The sequence below is a fragment of the Colletotrichum costaricense genome (assembly GCF_030867565.1).
Source record: "Colletotrichum costaricense strain IMI 309622 chromosome Unknown Scaffold_1.1, whole genome shotgun sequence".
Classification (NCBI taxonomy): domain Eukaryota; kingdom Fungi; phylum Ascomycota; class Sordariomycetes; order Glomerellales; family Glomerellaceae; genus Colletotrichum; species Colletotrichum costaricense.
Window position 1 is genome coordinate 2488591 of NW_026848230.1, and position 23882 is coordinate 2512472.

The following is a 23882-nucleotide window of genomic DNA, read 5'->3' on the forward strand; positions in this document are numbered from 1 at the left end:
GTCGTCGGAAAAGTCTTTACATCACTGCACACTCTCGCTCCGGCTCATCCCCGTCCTTGTGCTTCTTCTTTTCGGTAGAACGGCTCTTGGACTTGCCTCTCTTGTGATGCCTGTGATGGTGCTCTGATGACTTTCTTTCCTTGAAATCCTTGGAGTCTTTCCTGTCGGTCTCTGCAACTGGTGCCGCAACCGGTGTTGCTTCGGCATCAGCGTTCTCTACGAATTCCTCCTCAGTCACCGGATCAGGAATAGGTGCGCTGATGGATGTGGCGAGCGCGTTGCTGCTCAAGTTGCTGTTGGGATCACGGAGCGGCTCCTTGCTCGGTCGCATGAGTCCGCCGAGTCGAGTCATGGTAAGACTGATGCGGCCCTCTCCTGCTTGACTGGTAGGTCTGCTCTTGCTCTTGCCCGTAAATAGAGCGGCGGCTCGCGAAAGCCGTTGGGCTGTCGTCTCTTCTCCTGGGGTTACGGCGGGCGATATGGCATCCGGCGTGATTGCTGGCGTGCCTAGGGTAGAGTCCGTGAAGGTAACACTGCCCCTTCGAGAATCCTTGAACCCCAAGTACGGCTCGTCATCGCCGAAACTTATGCGACTAGGACGCTCCAATTCCGACGAAAAGCGGATGCTAGGCGCTTTGGGTGGAGATATTGAGGTGTTCTCGAAGTAGTCGCTCCGCGATGATGACATTCCGGAGTTGTTGCCGTTGACCGGGTTCGGTGTAGCCGGTAGGTTGACGCTGACCTTGGACTCGTTGTAAGAAGGAGGCTCAGTCTCCGTCTCTTCCGTTGACGCCACCTCTACCATTGGTACGATCTGGTAGAATAAGAGATAAGGCATCTCGTCCTTCAAAGCTTGCTTGATGTCGTCCACATAAGTCACCCTGTTTTCGATATTCAAGTCATCAAATTTGACCCACTGCGCCTCCTCGTAGTCTGGAGGGGGGTCATTGTCGTGTCTCCTATTGTCGGTGAGGAGTTTGGGCGCCACCCTGGCGAATGAGATATAGTGTCCGCTGTAGACAGAGTCGCCACGATGACAGACCACAGACTGTAGCACTAACTTATATTCCATGCTGAAGCCGTTGGGGTCTTCCTCAAGCTGTGTCTCGTCGCCGAGCATGAAGTGCGGAAGCCTCAGGCTGTCCGGAATATCGATGAAGGTATTCTGGCGCTGTGGAACACCGGAGTTCGACATCATGTACCGCTTCAGGCAAATACCGACCACAGGACGTTGGTTGAAGTTCATAGCAACCTCCATGTCGTTCTTGGGCTCCTTGTTTCCGGCGGCGTGCCATGGAATCAATCTGAAAAACTGCCAAGCTGGAATTGTCACGGCTTTCACCACTGTAGAGCTTGTTCGTCGCGCCTTTTCCAGCATGGTAGATGGCTCGGTCTCCTTTCCCTTGTCTTTGTCCTTCTCCTCCAGCACCACGCGTTGTATAACGCTAGTTGAACGGTGTCTTGGAGTTGGCCGCGAAGAGCTGCTAGGAGACTCCGGCACGCCATTGGGTGTTTGCGAGGCTGTCCACCGCCGCTCAAGAATTGGAGAAAGCTGCGCGGGAGACGCACTCAGCGTGTCTTGCGCGCCAGCCTCTAATTCATTCTCTTGAGTGACAATCCGTATCCCATTCGCGTCTGTGTTCGGGGTTACCCTCTCCGCCTCTTTCTTATCTTCGTGGCTGTCCCTGAGTACATCAACTTGTGTGTTGAAGTATTCTTCCAAGCAGTCTTCTAGCCTGATCCCTTTGCCTTCCGAATCTGGAGGTACGGCGAGGTTGAGAAGTCTTTCGTAGACCAGTTTGTGGTCGTCCTTATCGTTCTTGCCTTGGTGGAAGAGGTCGACTTGTAATTGCAACAGGGGCAATTGAAGCGTTTCGGTGACGAAGGCGAAGGCTTCGGAAGTGTCTTGCTGTTCTAGGAGTTTCGCGTCACTCCAGCCGCACTCAGCCAGCGCATCCTGTATCAGTTTCGTCTGGGACGATTAGCGCAGGACAGGTACCGCAGGACCAGCCGCAACTCACCATATCTGCGTGAATCATCTTTCCGCTCCTGAGCATGTTCACCCACAAGCGGAGCAGCGTGACTAGTTTGCGCCTCGGTTCGTCCGTGAATTCGTTCTTCAGCATACATTCGAAAGCGTCCAGTTTCGCAAACATGGCAAACAACAGGGAGTCAAGGTAACATGTGACGTTACCCCTATTCTCTGCGCCAACCATTTCGATTTGGGGGTTGTAGTGTGCAACCTTGCCGGCCATTGCCTTGCACTGTAGCTGAATGAACTCGACGGTTTTGTCGACATCGCCGTCAGCGAATTTACTGTTCAGGGAGTCTCGAATGTGTTCCGCAGAAACGTCGGTGATGTTCGACTCGGCAAGAAGGTGCGTAATGTCTTCGATCTATGGCCTTGTTAGACTTGTGCAATGTTGTAATGCTGCGGTTGGTGTACCTTGGTCATCTCCTTCTCCTTTATTTCCTCATCGGTCGGTGCTCGATCGCTCTTGAAAAGCGACCTGAATGCTTCAGCTGAAAGTGGTCGGTTCTAGGTTTGGCGACGTGGGATTAGTGTGGCTGTCCCCATGGAAACGGACTTTGAGAAAGGACCATCTTCAGTTCCTGGGATACGAAGCTCACCTTTTGCCCTGGTTCTGAGGATTTGCTTCTGCGATGCGTGCCACTCCTGTCCCGCAGGCTAAGAAACTTTTTGCCCTTCATGGTTGCAGATCCTGTATGTTGCCAAAAGCTGGAATAGCTAGGTTCGCGATTTTGGTGCCAAAGTGGCTCGGCGACTCGAGGAAAGCAGTCGTCTCAGCAGTCAAGAATCATGGCCAGGTTGAAAGTCGCACCCCCATCGGCCAGCAATACGGGAGTGGGCGAGGTGGGGAGCAAAGCTGAGAGAAGATGAAGAATGCACCGAGTGCGAGGATAGGTATGGAGGGGTTCTGGCGCGTGTCGGCGGGGCAGATTTTCGCAGTCGCAAAAGACGGGGCTGGGCCGCTGGGATGGTCAGGTCTGGACTCTGGGCTGTCCGATGTAGTAGCAGAGTGATAGGTTTTCGCTATTGTGATGGCCTGCAACGGCAGGGTATGAGTGTTGATCAAGTCCCTGTTGTCTGCCAAGTAGACAAGCTCGATTCTCGAACGCCAAAGAGATATACTGCTTGTTTTGTTGCTTAGGTTCGAAGTGAATAACAAGAAGAAGCAGACTGGAAGTGAGAAGACGAGGTCCTATGGTTGAACACACGGGGGACTGCTGAAGCAATAAAGGTAGCGAAGGACCTTCGACTGGCTCCTGGCGCCAACAAGGGTCAGATGGTGGTGGTTCGTGGATTTGGCTCAGAAAATTCGGGGTCCAATGTGAGCAGCAGCTTTGGCAGGGTGCCGTGGGTGCCCACGGTGTATTGGTCGTGTGGAGAGGCACCAAGTGGACGGACCGTGGAAGGGCGTGTATTCGTACCGGCGCGGCAAAGCTTGGGTGAGGCGGTACTTTGGGACCCCTGAGAGATTTCCACTTCAACTTTCTGCTGGGGACACTCGGCGTCCCTTGCGGACTTGCCGTCAGTTGACTCGGGGGTTTGGGAGCGCCAGGTCGGTGGAGGGTGGCGGCAAGGCGGACTTTCAGGTTTGCTTGCTTGCTGTTACTGTTACCTTGGACAGGCGAACACGACGTATCCAAGATGACCGTGACTCCGAGCTGACCTGTCCTTCTTCTAGCTGGCCTTTTGTGGTATAGGCTTTTTCGCTTGGCAGCAGACGAAGTGTGTTACGTGGTGAGATGGGAGCATAACCCGGAGTGTAATAGCAAGGGAACAGCCAGAATGTTCTTGAGCGTGCTTGGCTGCCACAATTCTTACATATGACCGACCAGGCTCCGAATATGAGTAAAAGTAGCCTGCCCCAACATCCCATGTCCACGCGAGGTGACATACGTAAGGGCCTGTCCTTCGTGGGAGGAACATCCGAAATTGACTTAGGCTGCCCATTTAACAAGATGAAAGTGGCAAGTCGCCCATCGCTTCAATTGCTGGTCATTCGATCCCCTAGTCACAATGGGAAATGTTGAGCAGAAGTCTTGACATGGCCTGCACAAGAACATTTTAGGCCGGACGTGACTCTCGTCAAGTCTCGCCTCTTGTTTCGAGGTGGTTTATCAGGTCCCGAATGATACCCTATGGGACACATCCTGGAGCGTCCCTTGCTTCCATGCGTGCGCAGTAGATCCGATATCATGGCTCTGTGGCCCATGCTCCTGGTTTCATAAGCCTCCTGGTCCAATGTTCATGGCCTTCTTTTACATTGAACAGGCTTCGCCAAGAACAGACGAAGAACAGCTAGATGAACGAAAACAATACGAGTGTCTTTCACTGAGCCACCCCAGAGGCTCAACTCTAACTTAGCAGCAGAAGCAAAGCGCTTACACACACTCCCGCACCCATAGCAACGCTCAACGATCGGAAAAGAAAGAGCAAAGCCTCTTGACAATGAATGGAAACTTTGTCGCACCATCTGCCAGCCCCCGCCTTGTGTGTGTTGGATGTTGATCAGTCACTGAAAGTCAGCTCCAATCCGATGAAAAGCGCTCGCGTAACCTGTATAGGTTCGCTTTCGCGTCCATCTTGGGTACAATCAGGCAACCTGCATGTTAGCGCGCGCCGCCGCCGCACATCGAAGAGGGCAAGAGGCACACAACGCCCATCGTTGCTCATCGTTGCTCATCGTTGCCCATCTGTCCGTCCCATCTTTGCCTGTTCATGTCCGAGGGTGCTGCTTGCTACAGTGGTCTCCCCACCCTGTCAGCTCCGCGTACCTTAGTCGGAAAGCAATGCTCCAGCTTCTGCAACCGAACGCGCGCTTGCTGACCCATTGAGCTGGTGACTGATGGACATTGGATTCAGCTGAGGGCCCGAATGACTGCTACGTAATCGAGCTGCGTGCACGATTTACCCGCTCTAGTAGAATGGATCGTCGGTGCCTCACCATAGTCCGAAGCTCAATAGAGGGTGTCCCGCGGACGGCGGCCTGGTTCCTGATGACGACAGTGCAACGACCACAAACTGAGCTTGAAGGCCCGAAAGTCCGGAGGCTGCTGGTCACGTTCGCTCCGACGGCCCCCGAGTGACATTCCCATGTCACTCCGCATCCAGTCGCCTGGAGATCCAGGCTTTAAAGATGCAGAAAGATCAAGCCACACGTTATTCCCAGAACTGAGCTGGAAGATCCACTTTAAAAATCGCATCAGCCACAAGTGGCACGGGCCGAACTGAGCATTTCGAGATTGAAATTTCGAGCATCGCGACTTACCCTTACAGACGTGTCAGGTTGCGTCAGAGTTGAACGACTAGCCATGGCCACTCTACGGGAAAGCTCCCGATTAACTCGGTTCGTCTGCAGGCAGCGCTCGCCATGGCAATTGACCCCTCTTGTCGCCCGGCGATGCGAATCTACCGCTGCCGCTGAGGCTCAGTTCCCTGATCTTGAGACCTCGTCCCTGGCTGCTCCTGGTCCTGACGATGCTGCCATTCAAGCTTTCAACACGGCGAAGCGCTTGGCTGACAGACCGCAGCAGCTTCCCGGAAACAGGTGCGCATGGAAGCTCACATTACAGCGTGAAGCGGAATGCTAATAGATGAGGCGACAGATACCAGTACCATCCCCCTAAGTACGACAGAGGTCCTCTTCACCCGATTCAATCACCGCCCTCCACCGATCCCACGGCCCGCGACTTCGTTCCTGGGCCTTTCAACCTCCCCAGACTGCGCCAGACGTACGATACGACCATCGCCGCCGACCTGCTCACGATGACCTACCTTCACAAGCCCCCAGGTACACCAGACCCCCCGGTACGGGAGCGTTTAAGGGCATGGGACGACTCCTCGCCGTACAACAAGAACCGTCCTCTCCGCGGACCCAGAGGTGGAAGCAAGCTCGACGTGTTGGAGAAGAACATTGACTGCCGGTCCGTCCCCGAAATCTTGGCCGTATCGCTGCACACCTTCATCCCCTCGGCCGCCAAGGCGCCGGGAACGCTCCAGGTCGCTCGTTCGGTCATCCAGTCCATCAGCGGCAACGTCCCCGAGGTCACCAAGACCAAGAACAACGTTATCCAATGGAAGATCCGCGAGGGCGACAAGACCGGTGTCAAGACGACCATGCACGGTCCACAGGCGTACGAGTTCGTTGACAAGCTGATCAACCTCGTCCTGCCCAAGATCAAGGACTGGCCCGGTGTCAATGCGACCACTGGTGACGGAAACGGTGGTATTGGTATCGGTCTGAGGCCCGACGACCTGGTCTGGTTTCCCGAGCTTCAGATCAACTACGACATGTACCCTGCCAAGGTGAGATATTCCGTCTGCCTATGACTTGTGACCACGTTGCTGACGAGTCTCTGCAGCTCCTACCAGGTTGCCATATTTTTATCCACACAAGCGCAACCTCGAACCGTCAGGCCAGGCTTCTGATGCAAGCTCTTGGTCTTCCTTTCTACGGAAAGTTCAAGGATTAAAGAAGGGGGAACATTGCTGGGAAGGGGTATCCCGTTTTGTACGATATCAACACATTTAGAAAGCCTGTATATGAATGTACCAACAGATACGGTCACTCTTGCGATGTATTCTGTGCAATAATTGTGTGATCATGTTCTTGGTTCATCTGATGCGATAATGATCGTCTAATACCATAATGCCATGTTCCTTTGGGTCGTCGTCCCGTACGTCAAAAGAGCCCTCATGCCGATCCACCCGCCGAAACGCCGTCCATGCAAGTTAACCATACCAAATCCACCCCATACCCATTCCTTTCTCGCATTTCCTTTTTGTCTATGCCGTGATCTTGGCCTTGAGCGCATTCATAATCTCGTCAATGTCATCCATGTTCTCAGCGTCAACCTTGCCGTTACGCAGGCCCTTCTTCTGCAGTTCGTCCGTGAGAACGTCCGCGCCGGGTTGGTAGTTCCGCACGGCAGAGCTGAGCGCGTAGACGGCCTTCCTCCTCACAGCCTCCTCCTCGCCGTCCTTGGTCGCGAGCGCCACAAGGGGCGGAATGCCGCCCACGGCGAGCAGGCGCTCCTGGCTGGGCAGGTTATTCTGGACGGCGGTGCCAACGCACCAGGCGGCCATGCGGCGCAGCTCGTGGGCCTCGTGCTCGAGGCAGGAGAGCAGCGGGGTCCAGAGGCCGAGGTTGGCGATGTTGTTTGCGTTGTCGAGGTTCTCGATGAGTTGCTCGAAATTGTCAAAGGCGATGAGCTTGTTGTCGAGTGTGATTTCCGGGTCCGGGGAGGTGATTGCCTCCATGGAGAGCTTCATGAGCTCGGCGTCGCTGGGGCCGTTGCCGAAGAGGGCTGCGATGGCCTCGGGGTTGAGGGTGCTGGCGGGCGCTCTTACGGCGGTGGCATCGGCGGGTGCTGAGGTGCCGTTCTCGCCGCTGGTTTCTTGGTTTTCGATACTCCATTTGAGGAGCTCGTTGAGGTGCTTGTCACCCATGATGGATAGTTTGCGGTGAGTTTTTGGAGGTGTAGTTGTTTGGAGTGGTCTCTTGAAATAATGAAACCTTGTGACGACTCACCAAACTTGCTGCAAGTTTGAATGAGAAATTTGAAAAGTGTGTATTGTGTTGATGTGTAGAGTTTGTTTGCTATCAACTCCCAGTCTGTCACTCACTCTCACTTGAACTCTCATCAACATCAAAAAGTTCTCCATCATCAAGAGCCACTTCCCGCTCTGACTGGCTGCTTCTGATTTGCTACCCTTTTCTGGAACCTTCAAGAAGCTTGCCAGCAATTGAAAGCGGACTAGCGTCGATCTCACGTGAGGAGCCCTGATCAAAGCCAGCTCAATGCGTCGTTTATGCAGCTCGAGTCTTTTGAAACTTGGGCAGACAGACTTGTGGCCAGCGAATCTCTTACAGCCCAACAATGGGATCATGCAATCGGCTGAGTTGGCAATTCATCTGCCAGTCAAACATTGGATACCCTCCCGGACTCTGGATCCGGAAGTCTTGGGCTCGTCGAGGGAATGGTCGAAGACAGTCTCCTACTGTAGTGAGGTGGCTGGTAAAAAGACGTGAACCAAAAAAAAGTTCCAACTGCCCCACCATGAAGTGAGTTGCCCCTCATTGCCGCTTTAACTTGAGGTGGCCATGGACAGAGCTTCCTCGAGGTACCCAAGCTATGGTAGGTATTGCGACGCTGAGCTGAGTAACCTTCCAGCGATGAAGTCACTGGAGCACACGAGACCTGGCAACTCGAATTTGCTGTATCCAGCTTTGGATAACCCCAGGCTTCTCAGCCTTGCATCCTTTCATTATCTGAAAGCCTTTCTGATCGTTCATGTCGATATTGCATGCCTCGCTTGACAGGATGCAGCAATCAGGCATAGCGTCCCCGCAACATATGACAGGTTACAGCTTCCGCCGTATTCTCCTATCCGATCTATGCTAAAAGGACCCGATCAACGGAGACGCCGCCCGGCAACCCGGAGCTCCCAGCTCAGCCACACTGGAAACGTAGCACGGCGTGTAGTTGTCGCCCGCGCTGTTTCTTGTTGGGCTTCCCACACAAAGCTCGAAACACAATTTATGGACACAGCACGCATCGGCAGGTACATGTCGAAGACGAGAGCGAGCCCGTGAACGAGGTTCCAGCCCAGAGCATGTATGCGAGATGCGATATGCGAGGCTGGCATCCGAGAATCCCATGCCAACTAACCCCCTAGGACCCCGGGCTCTCGTTCCCGCAAAAGGCGTCCATACGCGGGTACGTAATTTGAACCACCAGAGCCGCGACCCCATCAAGCCGTGTCCATGAGAGTACGGCCCTTGCAGGAGCCAGGAGGCAGCTTGGTAGGCCCGTCGTTCGGTGGTGTCGGCTTCGGGGTGCCTGGAGCCTGGAGGTACCTGCCAAATTGCCTGGTCCGTCTGCTGTGCTTCCGTGCCCGTTCATCGCCGCCTTTGCTTCCGCGGGCCCGACGTGCTACCTATGTATGCTATGCAGACGAAGGGAAGGAGGCAGGTAATGGTGCTGTGAACCAAAATAGATTGCCTATGCCTGCTTGGCACCTTTGTCCGTGTCTTTGTTACTTACGGAACAAGATGACGTACGACTCGTTGACGAATGGACGAGCAATAGGACGGCTGGCATGTGGTTTGTTGGCGCAAATCCGCCCGCCGCCATCGAGCATGAACCAGGCGGCCGCGGCGGGAATCTTGTTGAGAGTCTCACGTGGGCGTCGAGGAGCGGCCCTCCGTTCCACAGTCCATGAGGAGATGGGATGGATTCGCGATACTGTGTCCGCTACCTGCCGTGCTGCAACGCTGTCCTCCTTGCCCAACTGCTCTCCGGCGCGAGATGATCTCGGCCAGGCTGGCTCCCATGATCCCATGTTCTTGGCCTGGGTTAACCTTGTATTCTCATTAGACCGTAGCGTGCGTGCAGGTGGTGGATGTGGGGATGCCCTTGAAGATAATAGAGGCGTCACAGTCGGATTGAGAAAGGCGCACTGTCAGGCCTGTAGCTTGGCTCGATTGGTCCGTGGTCGAGACCGTGGAGAGCTGAAGGGTATTAGGTGAGCATCTCTCACCGTCGGTTTTAAGCTGCCTGAAGAGCAGATGGTGAGTGACGGATAGGCTGACGAATGCTATTTGCTTCAATAGTCACTGCCTGATTGTTCGAAGTGATAGATAAGGCACGGAGACTGACGGGCTTCTTGTTGGTATTATTGTTTGCTGTATTGAATACAGCAAGAAACGACTGAGGAGCAATTCGTTCGGATACGATACCTGCTCCGAGAATTCAGTAAAAGTGCACTTATCCGAGCATCGACGGGATATTTGCATTGCCCACCAACATCAAGACCAAATTGAAGGCACGACCCCCAATTCGACTTTAGCCACCGGAATCAGCGGTCCAGGCCGGAGAAAAGAAGACAATACGGATACTCGGAGGGTCGCGCATCTCGTCTGCAATATCAGAGGTTCCTCTTTGCCTTCGCACCCCAGTATCACCAAAAAAAGGGTGAGTGAGTGAGTGAGTGAAAGTGTGTTCCCTCCCGTACCCCACCACACTACTTTGCCAGTCTTGCGCAGTTAGCCCCCCCGAGCAGCAAAGGAGCAAAAGCACGGGCCATCCCCGAAGAGGACGGGGGACGGGGAGAAAGAGGCGAGAGAGAACGCGCAGCCTCCCCTTCCCACCTTTCCCATTCCTTTGTTAAAGCGGCAACTCAATCCCTCGGGGGGCGCTGCCACTTTCTGCCACCTGTTCCACGCTCTTGCCCAGCCCACTGCCCACCTCACCACGTCCATTTGCTCACCCACAAGTCGGGTTAGGTCTCCAGCTGCTTTCTGACATCGAAACCTGGCCCGCCAGACAAATCGCAGCAGCCAACGAAACACCGAGGAGCCAAAGCCAGCGCTCACCGCACACTGTGCCTGCCATTCCCACTCTTCTCCTTCTTCCCCCCTCCTCCACCCAAAATCGACTACCTCTCATCTTCCCGTAACCTTTCCCACTTTCGACCTCACCACCCAACGACGCCCTCTCCCAAGTTCTTTGCCATCCGCTCAGGACTTTTGCCAGTTCCATCTCGCTCCTACGATTCCGGAATCGAGTGAGCTGTCTTCGTTTTCATCCATCTTTCTTCTATTTTCCCAGTCCTCACCCACATCCTAATTCAAAATGGAAGGTACGTGACGCCATCTCCGCCTCTGCCAGCAATTTACTCCCTGCTCCACGACGCCGATGCCGCCTCACATCCCCTGGCCTCATCGGAGTCGCGATGCTCTAGTCCATCAATATCCGTCCTTCTGCTTCACTTGCTAACATATATCTCTGCAGAGGAGGTCGCCGCCCTCGTTATCGACAATGGGTAAGCTTCCCCGCCGTCTCACCGACCATTCCGCCTCCTAGGCCCAAGAAGGGATCTGGCCAATCGTCATCCCTCGCGATAACCCATTGGCATATGACCCATCGATACAATATATCCTACAATGAGTTTGGTTCTGACTTGTTCCCAGTTCGGGTATGTGCAAGGCCGGTTTCGCCGGTGACGATGCGCCCAGAGCTGTCTTCCGTAAGTTCCCCCTCATCCGCAGACCGCAATCTTCTCCGTCAGGGGCATACGATTTCGGTCACCATACCCTAGATTGTTGATTCTAACTGTTCACTAGCCTCCATTGTCGGTCGCCCCCGTCACCATGGGTAGGTCTATCTCTTGCTGCGGCAATGCCATCTCCTGCGCTGCGACCTAACATGTGCACAGTATCATGATCGGTATGGGTCAGAAGGACTCCTACGTCGGTGATGAGGCACAGTCTAAGCGTGGTATCCTGACGCTCCGCTACCCCATCGAGCACGGTGTCGTCACCAACTGGGATGACATGGAGAAGATTTGGCACCACACCTTCTACAACGAGCTCCGTGTCGCCCCCGAGGAGCACCCCGTCCTGTTGACTGAGGCCCCCATCAACCCCAAGTCCAACAGAGAGAAGATGACCCAGATCGTCTTCGAGACCTTCAACGCCCCCGCGTTCTACGTCTCTATCCAGGCCGTCCTGTCTCTGTACGCCTCCGGTCGTACCACTGGTATCGTCCTCGACTCCGGTGATGGTGTCACCCACGTTGTCCCCATTTACGAGGGTTTCGCTCTTCCCCAGGCCATTGCCCGTGTCGACATGGCCGGTCGTGACTTGACCGACTACCTCATGAAGATTCTCGCTGAGCGCGGTTACTCCTTCTCCACCACTGCCGAGCGTGAAATCGTTCGTGACATCAAGGAGAAGCTCTGCTACGTCGCCCTCGACTTCGAGCAGGAGCTCCAGACCGCTTCCCAGTCCTCCAGCTTGGAGAAGTCCTACGAGCTTCCCGACGGTCAGGTCATCACCATCGGTAACGAGCGTTTCCGTGCCCCTGAGGCTCTGTTCGCTCCTTCCGTCCTTGGTCTTGAGTCTGGCGGCATCCACGTCACCGTCTTCAACTCCATCATGAAGTCTGATGTCGATGTCCGTAAGGACCTGTACGGCAACATTGTCATGGTATGGTTTCTACGGCAGTTCCAGTATCTAGCTCCAGTAACTAACGATTCTACAGTCTGGTGGTACCACCATGTACCCTGGTCTCTCCGACCGTATGCAGAAGGAGATCACTTCCCTTGCTCCTTCTTCCATGAAGGTCAAGATCATCGCTCCCCCCGAGCGCAAGTACTCCGTCTGGATCGGTGGTTCCATCTTGGCTTCCCTCTCTACCTTCCAGCAGATGTGGATCTCCAAGCAGGAGTACGACGAGAGCGGTCCCTCCATTGTCCACCGCAAGTGCTTCTAAGGTATGGCGACGGCGCAGCGAAACTACAGCATGCGGCAAGAGCTGATGATAATGTAGCGTCTTACTTCCCGAATCACATTCTCGCCCTTCCGAAAACACATCGATTCCAAAGAGGCAACGACCGGTGCAAGGTCTCCACGGCGTTGCATATACCGCAGTCAGGTCCTATATTGGCGAAAAGTTGTTGACATGGTCAAGAAGTTTGGGTCGACCCTTCTCCAGAAAGATTTGGTCCTTGTTTTGTAGCAGGGTGCGCGTGGGCGCGTATAGGGGCGGATACGCCTGCAACTGAGGTCGATCATACAATACACTTTGCTTACTGTTCCCGAGTTTCGCACGCTCGCTTTTTTAGTGATGTTATAATTTCACGAGAATGCTTTAGCCAGGAGTAGAAATGGACTGATCTATTGATACATATTTTGCTTTGTGCAACGAAGTAATGTTTGATGTTACGGGTTTTTGCTTTGTACAATGGAACTAGGATCAGCTGTATGGGAGGTCTTTACTTCCTCAGAGCTTGGGTCGCCGTTCGTCTCGTCTTGAACAGCTTCTTCGCTAGCTCCGTCTTCGCTCGCCTCACTATTTGCTTTTTCCTCTTCAAGCTGACGGTACTTTCTCTTGCTCTTCTTGGATGCACTGGCGGCCTTTTTGCGCTTCACATCGCCGACAATGGCGGAACGACTCTGGCCGCCATTCTGCAGGTTATCAATCTTTTCGGCCAAGATTTCGCGGGCAATCTTTCGATTCTGAGAGCGGGATCTGGTGGCTTGGGACTTGACGACTATGCCAGTGGGTATGTGTTTGAGCTGCACGGCCGAGCTCGTCTTGTTCTGTAGGAAAGGTGGGGTGGTCAGTACAAGAAGACCATGACGGGAAGCAAGCTCCTAGTCAGTCATGCGGTCTAAACCGAGTCGCATCAGGCTCGAGTGTCGGCCGCATTGCATTGCATTGGTTGGTAGAAAAGGACAAGCGAAAGGCCCAAGGTACGACTCGGGTCAGTGGGTTCTACACGTACAATCTTCTGACCACCCGGCCCGCTGCCTTTGAGGTAAGATTCCTCGATGTCGGAGTCTGGAGGGGGCTTGGGCCGAGGTGGCATCTGGTGCCTCTTTAGCGACGCGGAGGGGGATGTGGTGAAGAGGGCGACGAGGGGCAATGGTAGTGACGGCAGCGGGAGCAGCAGCGCCGGCCTCGCCGCCGTGGGAGGGCCTCGGCGCATAAAGGCATTGGCGTTGGATGCGCCCGCCTGGAGGGGGAGACGGGTTAGAAGGGGTAGAGGGGGAGGCATCGCGCGCGCCGGGCCATTGTCCGTGGGCTGCGGCGTGATGGAGTGACGGTTCGAGGTGAGGCTTGCTGGTGAGGTTTCGTAGGTTCGAGGTTCGTTGCTTCACGGCGCGCGTGGTGGGCCGGGCAGTTGTCCAGCATTGGGCCCGGTTCGGATGTGGAGTGTTAGCAGCCGGCGGACGGCTGGAGGCCGAACGGGAGGTGCATGACGATTAGCCCAGGTGCCCAGGTGTCGAGATCAGAGAAGTTGTGCTGAACTGCTGGTTCGGAGGATTTGGGGAGGTGAGGCGGCCAATGAGAGGTTGAGTTTACTCAGTCTTTACTGGAGGGCGACCTGTAAATTAATCCCCCCACTTTTACTTTGCTGGCATTGTGGAACCCAACTCTTCTCTCCTTTCCCCGTCAGTGCTTCTTCCCTTGCGGATCTGTCGGGTACAGCTTTTTGGCGGTGGTGCTTTGCTCAGTCACTGTTGGGTGTTTTGTCGCGTGGGCGGGCCACCAATTTCACTGATAAGATTCCCTCACCCCCCGTCCCGCGCAAACCCCGTCCTCGGACGATATCCTTAGAGTACGCCTTTTCTGATCCCGCAAACTTCCCTTCGATCCCTCTCGCCGCAAAAGACGGATTCTACAGAGGCTGTTCAGCATTCTGTACGACGGACGTCAACACGACCTTTTATGAACGAATTGGCAGAGTAGACCTTTCAATCCTTACCACGACTTCGAGAAATCGCCTACCTCCTTTTTTCAACCCGCGACCGCCGCCGCCGCGACTCTCAACCTCCGTCAAACACCGCGAGAACCGAGCGAGCGAAGACTCCTCCTCTCAATCTCAGAAAATATCTTGGAGCATTCACCTGAGAACGTACGAGAAAAACAACAAAATGTCGGCCCTCCAGTCCTTCAGCAAGTGGCTGCACCTGAAGCAGTACCAGATCGAGGTCACCTTCAGCGTGTACATCTTCACGCCCCTGGAAAAGTTCATCTTTTGTACGTTTCTTCTACCCTCGCTCTTCGTCTCTAAACCTATTCGCGACGACAAACAGCTGCCGCCATCTCTCCTCTCGCAGAAACCAGAAAGATCCGTCCGGCTAACAAACCCCCCTTCTTGCAGACACCGTCCTCTTCCTCCTCAGCAGCTTGACAATCATCGCCACCGTCCTCTACCTGCCTCAGCACATCGCCTTCCTCATGAGCCGCGCCTGGTTCTACATGCACGGCGACCCGATCGACGCCGTCGTCGACACCGTGGTAGATGCTGTCGAGTTCACAAAGGCCGCCGTCGAGAGCGTGCTGATGGCCGAGAAGACAGGTACGACTGCGGCCGCGCTGGCTCAGCAGACTGTCGAGCTCGTCAAGGAGTTGTAAAGACTCTCTTCACTTCATGAAGGAGGGGCTTGTGCATCCCTTGCCCTGCAGGCAAGTCGGCAACCTTCTATGACATGAAAACGATGCATGCCGAATGAACGAATGGGAGGAGAGTCAGAGAACGAACGAGGGAGTGGGACAGGAGGATCTTAATGGCGAGACATGGACGACCGGACCGCCCGATGAAGAGCTCGAAGGGCGTGTCGCATGTTGAGCGCGGAAAATGTCGTTTATTCGCTTCTGATGCGGGCGTTTCATTGGGGTTTCTTTTTTAATATGAACCAAGTGCATTGAGTTCAGGTTCGGATACGAAAAGGCATATACATATACATACTATAAACTTGCACCACATGCGGCGACGCGTGTCTTTTAATTCATATCCATTCATACATGCATAGGACTCGGATCTCAAGCGTCTTATAGGTGTCTACTAGGGTATCAACGAGTGCTTTCAAAACGTAAACTTCATTTCATTCATTCGTTGGACCTGGACGGCGCGCCTAATCCTGTGAAGCTGTATACGCGCAGGGAGCTATCTTCACCTGCGATGCCCAACTCGTCTGTGCTGCTATCGCTCTTTGATGGTCGCCATGCGAGTTGGGAAACGGGTTTCGGGAGGCATAGGCTTTGAGGTGAGAGGTCAGCTACCGTGTTCAAGTTACACTAAACAGAGTTACGAGGGGAAACTTACCTCGACGCAAGCTGGAGTGTGTCGACCGGCTGGACAGTGTCAGGGGCCAGCGTGCAAAGAGAGATCTTGCCAGACTCGGTGCCGACGGCAAGGACAAGCTCACCACCGGCACCCCGTCTGCCGAGGAAGTCGACGGCCGTGACGGGCCCGTCAAAGGCAATACTCGAAGCCAAGGTGAACTCTATTTTGCTGACGCCTTGCTCATCCTTTGCGGCCTCTTTGCCAACCCAGACCTTGGCGTTCTTGTCACGTCCCGCCGTAACAAACACCCTATTGCTATTACCATCACTCAGCGACAGAGGCGCCCACGCGGCGTCGAGAATCATGCGCGTGTGGCCCTTGGGGTTCGCTTGGAGGAGGGAATACTGCTGCCCATCGCTCCCGCGCTCGAAGACGGCCCACTGCCGGTCTCTGCCCACGCTCAGGAGGAAATGGTCGTCTGGGGAGAACCGCAGCCTCGTGACGGTCAGGGTGTGCGCCGCCAGCGGTGGCCTGACCTCGGTCCAGCGCTCCGTCTCAAAGACGCGGATGACGGCATGGTTGAGAGAGCTCGCCTTGCAGGCGCTGGCGATGAGCTTGCCGTCGTGGCTGGCGGCTAGGCAGGAGATTTCGTAGCCGTGGCCGTAGAGCTTCTCCGTCTCCGGCCAGAGAGTATGCCGCGAAAGGGACTCTTCAAAGGGCGGGTGGTCAATGTCGAGCATGGACTTGCGGACGACAGTGGCCGGGTCAACGGCTTCGCGGTCGTACTGGTCGTCGGCTTGTACTTCCTGGTCGTCGTCGACGGCGTCAATAGCCTTGTTGGAGAGGCCTAGCACGGGCATATTGGCGCCGTCTGGCATGGATTCCGTGGGTGCGCCGCTTTCGATTCCGCCGAGGGTCTGCAGCATCTTGGCGACGGCGCGTGGCTCGCTGAAGACACGCATGAGCTTCTCGTCTGCGCCTGAGACGAACTGAGAGGCGCCCAAAGTGTCGATGCAGTTGAGGTCGTAGCCGTGGATCTGGGGACGGGACATCTCATGCCACGAGCGGGCGCCAGTCACGGCATCACCGCGCTTCCAACGGGCGTGGAGACGTGTTGTCTGATCCGAACTCGTGGACACGAGGTAGTCCCCTTCGCGGGACCATGCGATGCCCGTGACGGTTCTGGTGTGGCCGCTGACGGCGATGGCGTTCCTCCACTGGTCGCGCTCGTTGTCGTAGACCCAGCGACGCCAGCTGCCCGTCCGGCCCAGGCAGACGACGGACTCGCCGTCGGGTGCCCAGAGACCTGTCCAAAAGCCGCCGATGCTTCCCGTCGCCGTCGTCGCGCCCTTCTCTCTGCTGATCTCGCCTAGCCTGACCATGCTGACCCAGATACCGGAGGTGCTGTCGGCCTCCCACATGGCGAGGGAATTGTCTGCGGAAGTGGAGAGTAGCTGGAGCTTGCCTTCGCGGCTAGTGAACCACTTTGCGCTGTAGATCCAGTCTTCGTGGCCGAGAAGAAGGGCCTCGAAGGTAATGGAGAAGTCCTTGCCGGCGGATTGAAGCCGGTGTGCCTTATTTGAGGGGGACTTGCCCGGCAGATAGGCACCGCTTAAGGGATCTGAGCCTTCCGCAGCGAGTGATGGCAACTCCTTGCCCAAGTGCAGACGCCAGAGTCTGACGTACTTGTCTTGACTTGCCGAAGCGAGGAGCAGGTCACTATTCGCCTCTGTCTTTTCCCACGTGAACTCCAGGGATCGTATCCAGCCTTCGTGACCTGATAGGGTAGCCTGGAGCTTGAAGTCGGCGGTCTCATCGTCAGCAGCGGCGACGAATATTTGCACAAACGTTTTTGTTCCTGCTGCGGCCAAGACAAACACATCTTCGGCCTCGTCGAGTGCTGTGAGAGCCAAGCATAGGGGGAAGTACTTGGGGGCGGTTTTGATAGTCTGGCGCAGCTGTAATTGGCTGCCGTCAAGCTTCCAGATCTTGATGGTTGCGTCGGCAGCCCCTGAAGCCAGAAGAACCTGCTTATGGGTCCCCTTGGACCGCAGGATGGCGATGCAGTTCACGGGCGCCGAATGATTGTGGACCGTCTGAATGCACTCTCCTTGGTTCGTCTTTGAGTCCACTGCCCAGACCTTGAGTGTTTGGTCATCTGAGCCACTGATGAGGAGCCTGCGATCTTCACCGTCCACTTGGGGCAGAAATTTGACTGCTTTGACAACCTCCTTGTGCCCACTTAGGAGAGTCGTGATACCCTCTGCACTTCGTGACTGATTCATGAATCGTCAGCATCAATCCATCAAGCAGCGGACTGGGGAAAGGGCTTACAGACGGCGCCCACAAGGCAATGTTGCAGTCAGCGCCAAAGGCAAGAAGACCACATGGGCTCCAGTCGGCGACCGCAGTCTGCCTGTTGGCTCCTGTTGACAGATACTCTATTGAGGGCTGTGTGCCAGCCATATTGTCTCTTTCTCTTCGTCTTCTTCGTCGTCGCTTGGAGATGCTGCGTCGAGGAGTGACTCTGAGGGTTGACAAAATGCGGCGATGTGATTGGCTCACGGGTCACAAGTCAAGAGGTGAAGTTGAAAATTTCTTAGTGGAGGCGGGGCATCTCTCTCGGGGGGCGCCTGTTTGCCTGCCCGCCTTACAGCGCTTGAGCCGCCGCACCGTTGGCTCCACAGGTATCCGGTAAGGCTTGCGCTCCCCATCGGAGCCCCTAGCCCGACTGCCTGATCCGTGGGCTCAGTGCCTTCCCCTCCCCCCGAACACTAGACAGTGTACCTAAGGTATGGAAGATACCCCGTGCCTTACAGACGCCTGACGTGCCATCCATCCTTCCTCCCATTGCATCTTTCTCACTCTTGTCCGTGCCGTGCCGCGATTCAATCTGACGAGCAAACAAACTTTATTACCATTACATCTCACATTCTTCATCTATTCTCCGACGTCTCGCAGCTGCCGGCACTTTGGGTATCGTGGGAGATTTATAGTACCAAGCCTCGCAAAAGAAAAGAAATGGCCGCAGAAGCTGCAGATGCGGGGGAGAAGATCGCCGTCGTCGTTGAGTTCTCGTGAGTCTCTATTCTCCGCTCACCTCTCTGTACTCCCATCTCTCTTCTATTCCATCCTGTGGCTCAAGCAAGGTGTTTCTTCTGGACCGGTACCGTCTCCCGGACTCTGGCCTGAGACCTTTCCACGCAGGCTGACGGGGTCGATCCGAGCATGATTTCATTTGTATCTTGCATAGATCATTCAGGTACGAATGCATAACTGACGTGGTACCTGGTGGGCAGCGGCGGCCTGGAGATGCTCTTCTCTGATCAGCGGCGTCACGCTCTCTCCATCCCGGCGGTGAACAAGGACGGCAAGCCCGCAACTATTGCCTTTCTCATCAACTATCTCTGCGAGAACACGATGAAGGACTCCAGAAAGGAGCTTTTCGTCCTAGATGGTCATCTGTACGTCTTAGAGTCGCATCACCCACGCGCCGTCCCCATCCTTGGGCATATCTTCATTTCGGCCTCGCCTGGCTCTCTGTTTCTCTTATTCTCACCCCAATATTGCCTGTCCTATGCAAGCCGTATATCGCCACTCTGCAGTCTTTCTCAAAATCTGCGATGAACGTGCAGAGTAGCTATATTGGATGCAACGCTAATGAGGTCTCTCTAGTCGCCCTGGCATCCTTGCCCTCATCAATGACGCAGACTGGGAGCTCGAAGGAGAGGAGGCGTACGAAGTCCAAAACGGTGACAATATCCTCTTCGTCTCGACGCTTCATGGAGGTTAGATGGAGAGGGGGGCGTGGGTGACCTTTTTTCGCTGGCCAATGACTTCTCCTTTCAACATGAGGGGCCCTGCAAGTGTTGCGGCCGTATCTCTGGGTCCCTGGAACTAGCAGTATGCATCCTTCCACTCTCAAGCCTGCTGCCTTTCCCCCGGGGTGCGGCACCGATAGAACGACGTTGAAACTCAGACGCCCTCCCCCCTCTCGCTTCGTGCAGCCGCATTGCATCGCATCGCATCGCCTCGACTAGTCTGCGGCCGTAGCCGTTGACCCGGCGCAGCGGGGAGATGCAACTCGTGCTTCCGCCGTTGGTCTTATTACACTACTACAACTACACCACAACCCTATGGATACATCCTTCGCCTTGCGCGCCGTCGACGCAATGAAACGTCCCGGGAGATATTCACCCCTGGCCCCCGCTGCCCTGCAACTGCCACCACTTTGCTTGCCGCATGTCTCGTGGCCGCATCGTGGCGGCAGCTCTTCATCCCTCGTGTTCCCCTTGCACCTTGGCTTGGCTCCCCCGGTCGCCCCAAGTTGCCTTCGCCATCATCTAATCTCTCCTAGTGAATAACGGTATGCAACGTCGATGATGACACGCCTAGCGGGGTGAGCCTCCGGGAAGCCTGTCAAAGTCGCATGCCCTGCCGCGCGCCACCCTGAACTATCACGAAAGACGAATAGCGCAACTCCGGCAAGATTAGGAAGTCTGTTGGCGCTACGCAGGGCGAATGTCGATGGTCGGGGCGGTCAAGGGTTTGCGTCCAATTATTCATTAGCTTTGCGGCCGAGAAGATGGAGGATTGGACTGGATCAGCGGGTTCCATATCTGTACATCGACGCTGCTGCACCGTAACGGGCAACGGAAATGTGCCACAATGCACCTCTAAACGAGGCCTTCACCAGAAGCTTCTGTTGAGCCGCCAGCCACAAGCCCAGCTCGCTTGCTCGCAGCGAGGGGCGCAAGATTACCGGCCCCTCCCTCCTCCGGACCCTTCCCCCGGCGTGCGGGCACTTGAAGACGGAGGCGGTGAAGAAAGAAGGGGTCCGTCACGGTGATCCGATGGTGTGCATTTGCAGTTGTGATGATGCGGCCCGGCAAACCCTTCCCCTCGCTCTCTCTGTTTGGGGAAATTTGATATGCTGCGCACGTACATTTGTGCTCTGCGCTGCACGTCTTCGGCTTCCCACTGGGCTGCAGGAAAAAGCAAATGGGGAGAGTTGCGTCCCGCGCGTGCGATCCTAATGGCCCAGATCCGCTCTCCACCCTCTCTCACACACACTCTTCCTCTCGTCTATGTATGTACGTATGGATACCAAATAATTACGAAGGGGACCAGACAGGGAAGAAAATTAAAACACACAGGCTCCATATGTTCTCGAAGGAATCAAGGAACTCACGCCCCTTCTGGAAATACGCACGTAGCTGTAAGACCCCCACACACATGGCAGACACTTCTCGTAACTTTTGCTAGAAATGGACGAATACCCTCTTTTCCTTTTAATTCCTTGGAGATGTCTCTGAATTCCCAAATGTCCAAGACTTCCAACATTGCTACCGTCGTACCTGTGGAGAATCCCCTACCTACATTAACGCAACGGCACGAGGGCCGGTTCATAACGTTCTTCTACTAAGCATGTCGGGATATAAGCTATGCCCTGTCCAAGCTCAGGTGAGAATGGCGCTAGAGACACGACCTTTGCGGAACGTAGGAATGGGGTGAGCGGAACGTAAATAGCAATACAACTGAGACTAGCTTGCTTCACGCCTTGCAGGAGTTGGGACCTTCTGCGGTTGCAGTTCACTATTTACCAAGACTGGTGCTGCTGTTGGGTCGCCTCTCGCCTGTCGGCCCTTCTCAGGCGGCTGTTCCAGATCCTGCTGGCGGTTTCTGTGCAATGCTACTCGTACCATGACGAATAATGTAACAGCAGGATGTGGAACCTTTTCTAAGACTTGAGAGTAAGGAACACTATGGCAAAGGAAATACGTTTGAATATCATGCGGAGAGTTGTTTGAGGGTCAGACATGGGGGGAGATATGAGTCGTCCGGCACGTGCTGATTTCTCACGTTACACAAATGGACCTGGCTGTTCGGCAGTCGTTTGTTTACTTACTTTGATGTTTGATGGAGGGATGAGTGATGTGGGGAAATTCGCATGTAGAGGCGCCCACGTGAGTGTTTGACGCGAATAGGACAGATGGTAGACGAAACAATTTGAAGTTCTCGTTACATTGTTAATAGAAGGCGTTGTTTTTTGAAACACTGTTCGAGGACTTTGTTGATTATGAGTTGGACTTTTCACAAAGCTAGGCTGCAATTTGTAATCCCAGAGGCATAGGGTATCATGTTTTCTATGGCAAGCCGTTTATTTGTTGTGAAGACTTGCATCTGTATGTAATTTCCTGGAGAGAAACTCAGCTAGAACTCTACTACTGGTTTCTTGTTGCTTGGTTGCAGAGGCTGAGTTCGAGCAGGAAACAGGTGACAAGTTGAGCACTAGATTCTGGCCGGCAATAATTGTATACCCTTTAGTAAATCACTGCAAGCTTTTCTTGAGTATAGTTCGCTTGAGGGAAGTATTTACTGTGTGGCAGATAATAAAAGTCTTTGAACTAGAGCAATCCAAACACTACCATTATGGTTATTAACTAGCCTAAAGATTGATTGTGGAATTCTCTTTAATAGTTGATACTAAGTGTCAAATCTCACTATACAGCGCCTAATCAACATTGGAAAATCATTCTGGGAGTATAGCTGCTCACTAGACTGCGAGATCGAAGAGTCTATAAGCCTAACACTCGATATTTTGGTGTCTAGGGCCATGTAAAGTTAGTAGTATTGAATTACAAAGACTAACAAAGCTTTCCTTGGATCTAGTAGAGAACTTATTTACATAACATATCAACTGCATAATCCCAGTCAGAGAACATGAGATAGAGAATTTTTCTCATCTAAGAAAAAATCACTTTCTATATTGGTTCTTGGCCATTTCTATTTGAATATCCTCTTCATGAGTTGCTGGTCTCACCGTTCATATCAGAAGTTGTAGCTAATTACTAAGTCACATTACTAGAGTCTAACTACATTCTCTTGATAATCACCTTCCCCACACAAAGATTCCCAGCGCCCCATGAATAAGAAGAAACCGAATCACAGTTTATCTCATGTCGAACCCGTGACATTGAACTTCTCAGCAAACGGATCCCAACTCGCATCCGTATGCCTCTCATACTCCATCAAATCAGCAATCGACGCCGCCTCCTCCCCGCCATACACCTCTTCGATAAAAGCCAGCGTCGCGTCGATGCCCGCAGACACACCCGACGAAGTCCACACGTTGCCGTCGACGACCCACCGCGCTTTCGCCACCCACTCTGTCCGCGGCCCGTGGACGACGGTGCTCGCCCACGAGGCCTTGTTCGTCGTCGCGCGGCGGCCGTCGAGCACGCCGGCGCGGGCTACGACGGAGGCGCCGGTGCAGATGGAGATGAGGTAGCGCAGGCTCGGGTAGGTCGTCTTGATGTAGGAGATCGTGGCGTTGAGGTTGGGCGAGCGCGTCCAGAGGCCGCCGGGGACCATGAGGACTTCAACGTCCTTTGGTGCCGTTGCGTATGTGTGCGTTGGGAGGATTTGGGGGAACTGTGCGTCCAGCGGAGGTCGTTCGCGTCAGCATTGGGCGGTCGAAACCTCGGTACGGAAGCTGATGCTCCGTCGGAAGAGGGGAACCGCTGCTTCGACCCCGGAAATAACAGAAAGAATCAGGGGGTCGTCACTTACGAAACTCGAGTTTTTGGCGTTCATGGCAGCGGAAACGGGCTCGACGGTGACGGGGTCCATTGTCTCGGAGATGAGATATAAGTTCATTTGGTGGTTCTTGGCCAGTAATCCGAGGGCGTCAAGGGGTCCAAAGACGTCGAGCATCTCAAAGGCCCGGTTGATGATCATGCCAAAGTTTCTCGGCAGGGCTTTTGGCGTGGATGTAGGAGATGATGATGTCGCGCTGGTCGTCGAAGGGCGAGGGATGCCTTTTTAGGGACATTGTCAGTACGAGGGCCATGTAAATTAATCCACCGAGGATTCATAATCCGAACTGCAGTGAAGAGGGAACCACTTACACTCCCTGACCTTAGAAGAGGTCCGAGTTCCATTTTGTGCTGCGGCCATTGTGATGAGATAGATCAGTAAGAGCCCAATCACGGAGATGGAGCGGCGAGGTGAAACATGGGAGAGGAGCATCCTGACGAAGGGACCTGATGATGTATAATCACCAAACGAATCAACATCAACATAGGGAACTAACAATGTTTCTCTTTGCGACCCAGGGACATTTCTACCGGGGAAGAGCAAGCTTATATCGCGACGCGCGCTGGGACGTCCTCCCATGCTTACACGCCTTTCCGTGGCACAGGGAAGGGGGGGGCCCTAACTTCATCTTCCGAGACCTCACCCCTAATACTTCATCGAAATGTTTCCGGGA

At 54.4% G+C, this 23882-nt stretch overlaps 12 protein-coding genes across 12 annotated transcripts; 4 read left to right on the forward strand and 8 right to left on the reverse strand.

Annotated features, from left to right (window-relative positions):
• Positions 1–16: 16 nt before the first annotated feature.
• CCOS01_00880 (ubiquitin carboxyl-terminal hydrolase) lies at positions 17–2712 on the reverse strand (the record flags this gene model as incomplete). The annotated part of the gene is made up of 4 exons (XM_060449076.1): positions 17–1972; positions 2022–2396; positions 2447–2539; positions 2632–2712. 4 exons carry the CDS (start codon positions 2710–2712, stop codon positions 17–19), a joined length of 2505 nt encoding a protein of 834 aa, XP_060320514.1.
• Positions 2713–3003: 291 nt separating this feature from the next.
• CCOS01_00881 (uncharacterized protein) lies at positions 3004–3240 on the reverse strand (the record flags this gene model as incomplete). The annotated part of the gene is made up of 1 exon (XM_060449077.1): positions 3004–3240. A coding segment is annotated over one exon (237 nt), but the record flags the coding sequence as incomplete, so codon positions are not given.
• Positions 3241–3614: 374 nt separating this feature from the next.
• CCOS01_00882 (uncharacterized protein) lies at positions 3615–3923 on the reverse strand (the record flags this gene model as incomplete). The annotated part of the gene is made up of 1 exon (XM_060449078.1): positions 3615–3923. The coding sequence occupies one exon, from the start codon at positions 3921–3923 to the stop codon at positions 3615–3617; it is 309 nt and encodes a 102-aa protein (XP_060320516.1).
• A 1417-nt stretch (positions 3924–5340) lies between these two features.
• CCOS01_00883 (ribosomal L5P family protein) lies at positions 5341–6501 on the forward strand (the record flags this gene model as incomplete). Its single annotated transcript, XM_060449079.1, has 3 exons — positions 5341–5576; positions 5635–6334; positions 6391–6501. 3 exons carry the CDS (start codon positions 5341–5343, stop codon positions 6499–6501), a joined length of 1047 nt encoding a protein of 348 aa, XP_060320517.1.
• Positions 6502–6814: 313 nt separating this feature from the next.
• CCOS01_00884 (nucleotide exchange factor Fes1) lies at positions 6815–7477 on the reverse strand (the record flags this gene model as incomplete). Its single annotated transcript, XM_060449080.1, has 1 exon — positions 6815–7477. The coding sequence occupies one exon, from the start codon at positions 7475–7477 to the stop codon at positions 6815–6817; it is 663 nt and encodes a 220-aa protein (XP_060320518.1).
• Positions 7478–8782: 1305 nt separating this feature from the next.
• On the reverse strand, positions 8783–9373 carry CCOS01_00885 (uncharacterized protein; the record flags this gene model as incomplete). Its single annotated transcript, XM_060449081.1, has 2 exons — positions 8783–8871; positions 9076–9373. 2 exons carry the CDS (start codon positions 9371–9373, stop codon positions 8783–8785), a joined length of 387 nt encoding a protein of 128 aa, XP_060320519.1.
• A 1292-nt stretch (positions 9374–10665) lies between these two features.
• On the forward strand, positions 10666–12306 carry CCOS01_00886 (actin; the record flags this gene model as incomplete). Its single annotated transcript, XM_060449082.1, has 6 exons — positions 10666–10672; positions 10825–10855; positions 11004–11059; positions 11157–11187; positions 11249–12020; positions 12076–12306. The coding sequence occupies 6 exons, from the start codon at positions 10666–10668 to the stop codon at positions 12304–12306; spliced, it is 1128 nt and encodes a 375-aa protein (XP_060320520.1).
• A 449-nt stretch (positions 12307–12755) lies between these two features.
• On the reverse strand, positions 12756–13594 carry CCOS01_00887 (RF-1 domain-containing protein; the record flags this gene model as incomplete). Its single annotated transcript, XM_060449083.1, has 2 exons — positions 12756–13136; positions 13322–13594. 2 exons carry the CDS (start codon positions 13592–13594, stop codon positions 12756–12758), a joined length of 654 nt encoding a protein of 217 aa, XP_060320521.1.
• An 880-nt stretch (positions 13595–14474) lies between these two features.
• Positions 14475–14958, forward strand: CCOS01_00888 (uncharacterized protein; the record flags this gene model as incomplete). Its single annotated transcript, XM_060449084.1, has 2 exons — positions 14475–14580; positions 14705–14958. 2 exons carry the CDS (start codon positions 14475–14477, stop codon positions 14956–14958), a joined length of 360 nt encoding a protein of 119 aa, XP_060320522.1.
• Positions 14959–15432: 474 nt separating this feature from the next.
• Positions 15433–18076, reverse strand: CCOS01_00889 (WD repeat domain-containing protein; the record flags this gene model as incomplete). The annotated part of the gene is made up of 3 exons (XM_060449085.1): positions 15433–15583; positions 15650–17886; positions 17945–18076. The coding sequence occupies 3 exons, from the start codon at positions 18074–18076 to the stop codon at positions 15433–15435; spliced, it is 2520 nt and encodes an 839-aa protein (XP_060320523.1).
• A 354-nt stretch (positions 18077–18430) lies between these two features.
• Positions 18431–19403, forward strand: CCOS01_00890 (ubiquitin-like modifier 1; the record flags this gene model as incomplete). Its single annotated transcript, XM_060449086.1, has 3 exons — positions 18431–18687; positions 18910–19074; positions 19286–19403. Coding segments are annotated over 3 exons (540 nt in total), but the record flags the coding sequence as incomplete, so codon positions are not given.
• Positions 19404–22567: 3164 nt separating this feature from the next.
• Positions 22568–23569, reverse strand: CCOS01_00891 (DJ-1/PfpI family protein; the record flags this gene model as incomplete). Its single annotated transcript, XM_060449087.1, has 3 exons — positions 22568–23044; positions 23183–23430; positions 23521–23569. The coding sequence occupies 3 exons, from the start codon at positions 23567–23569 to the stop codon at positions 22568–22570; spliced, it is 774 nt and encodes a 257-aa protein (XP_060320525.1).
• Between the last annotated feature and the right edge of the window lie 313 nt (positions 23570–23882).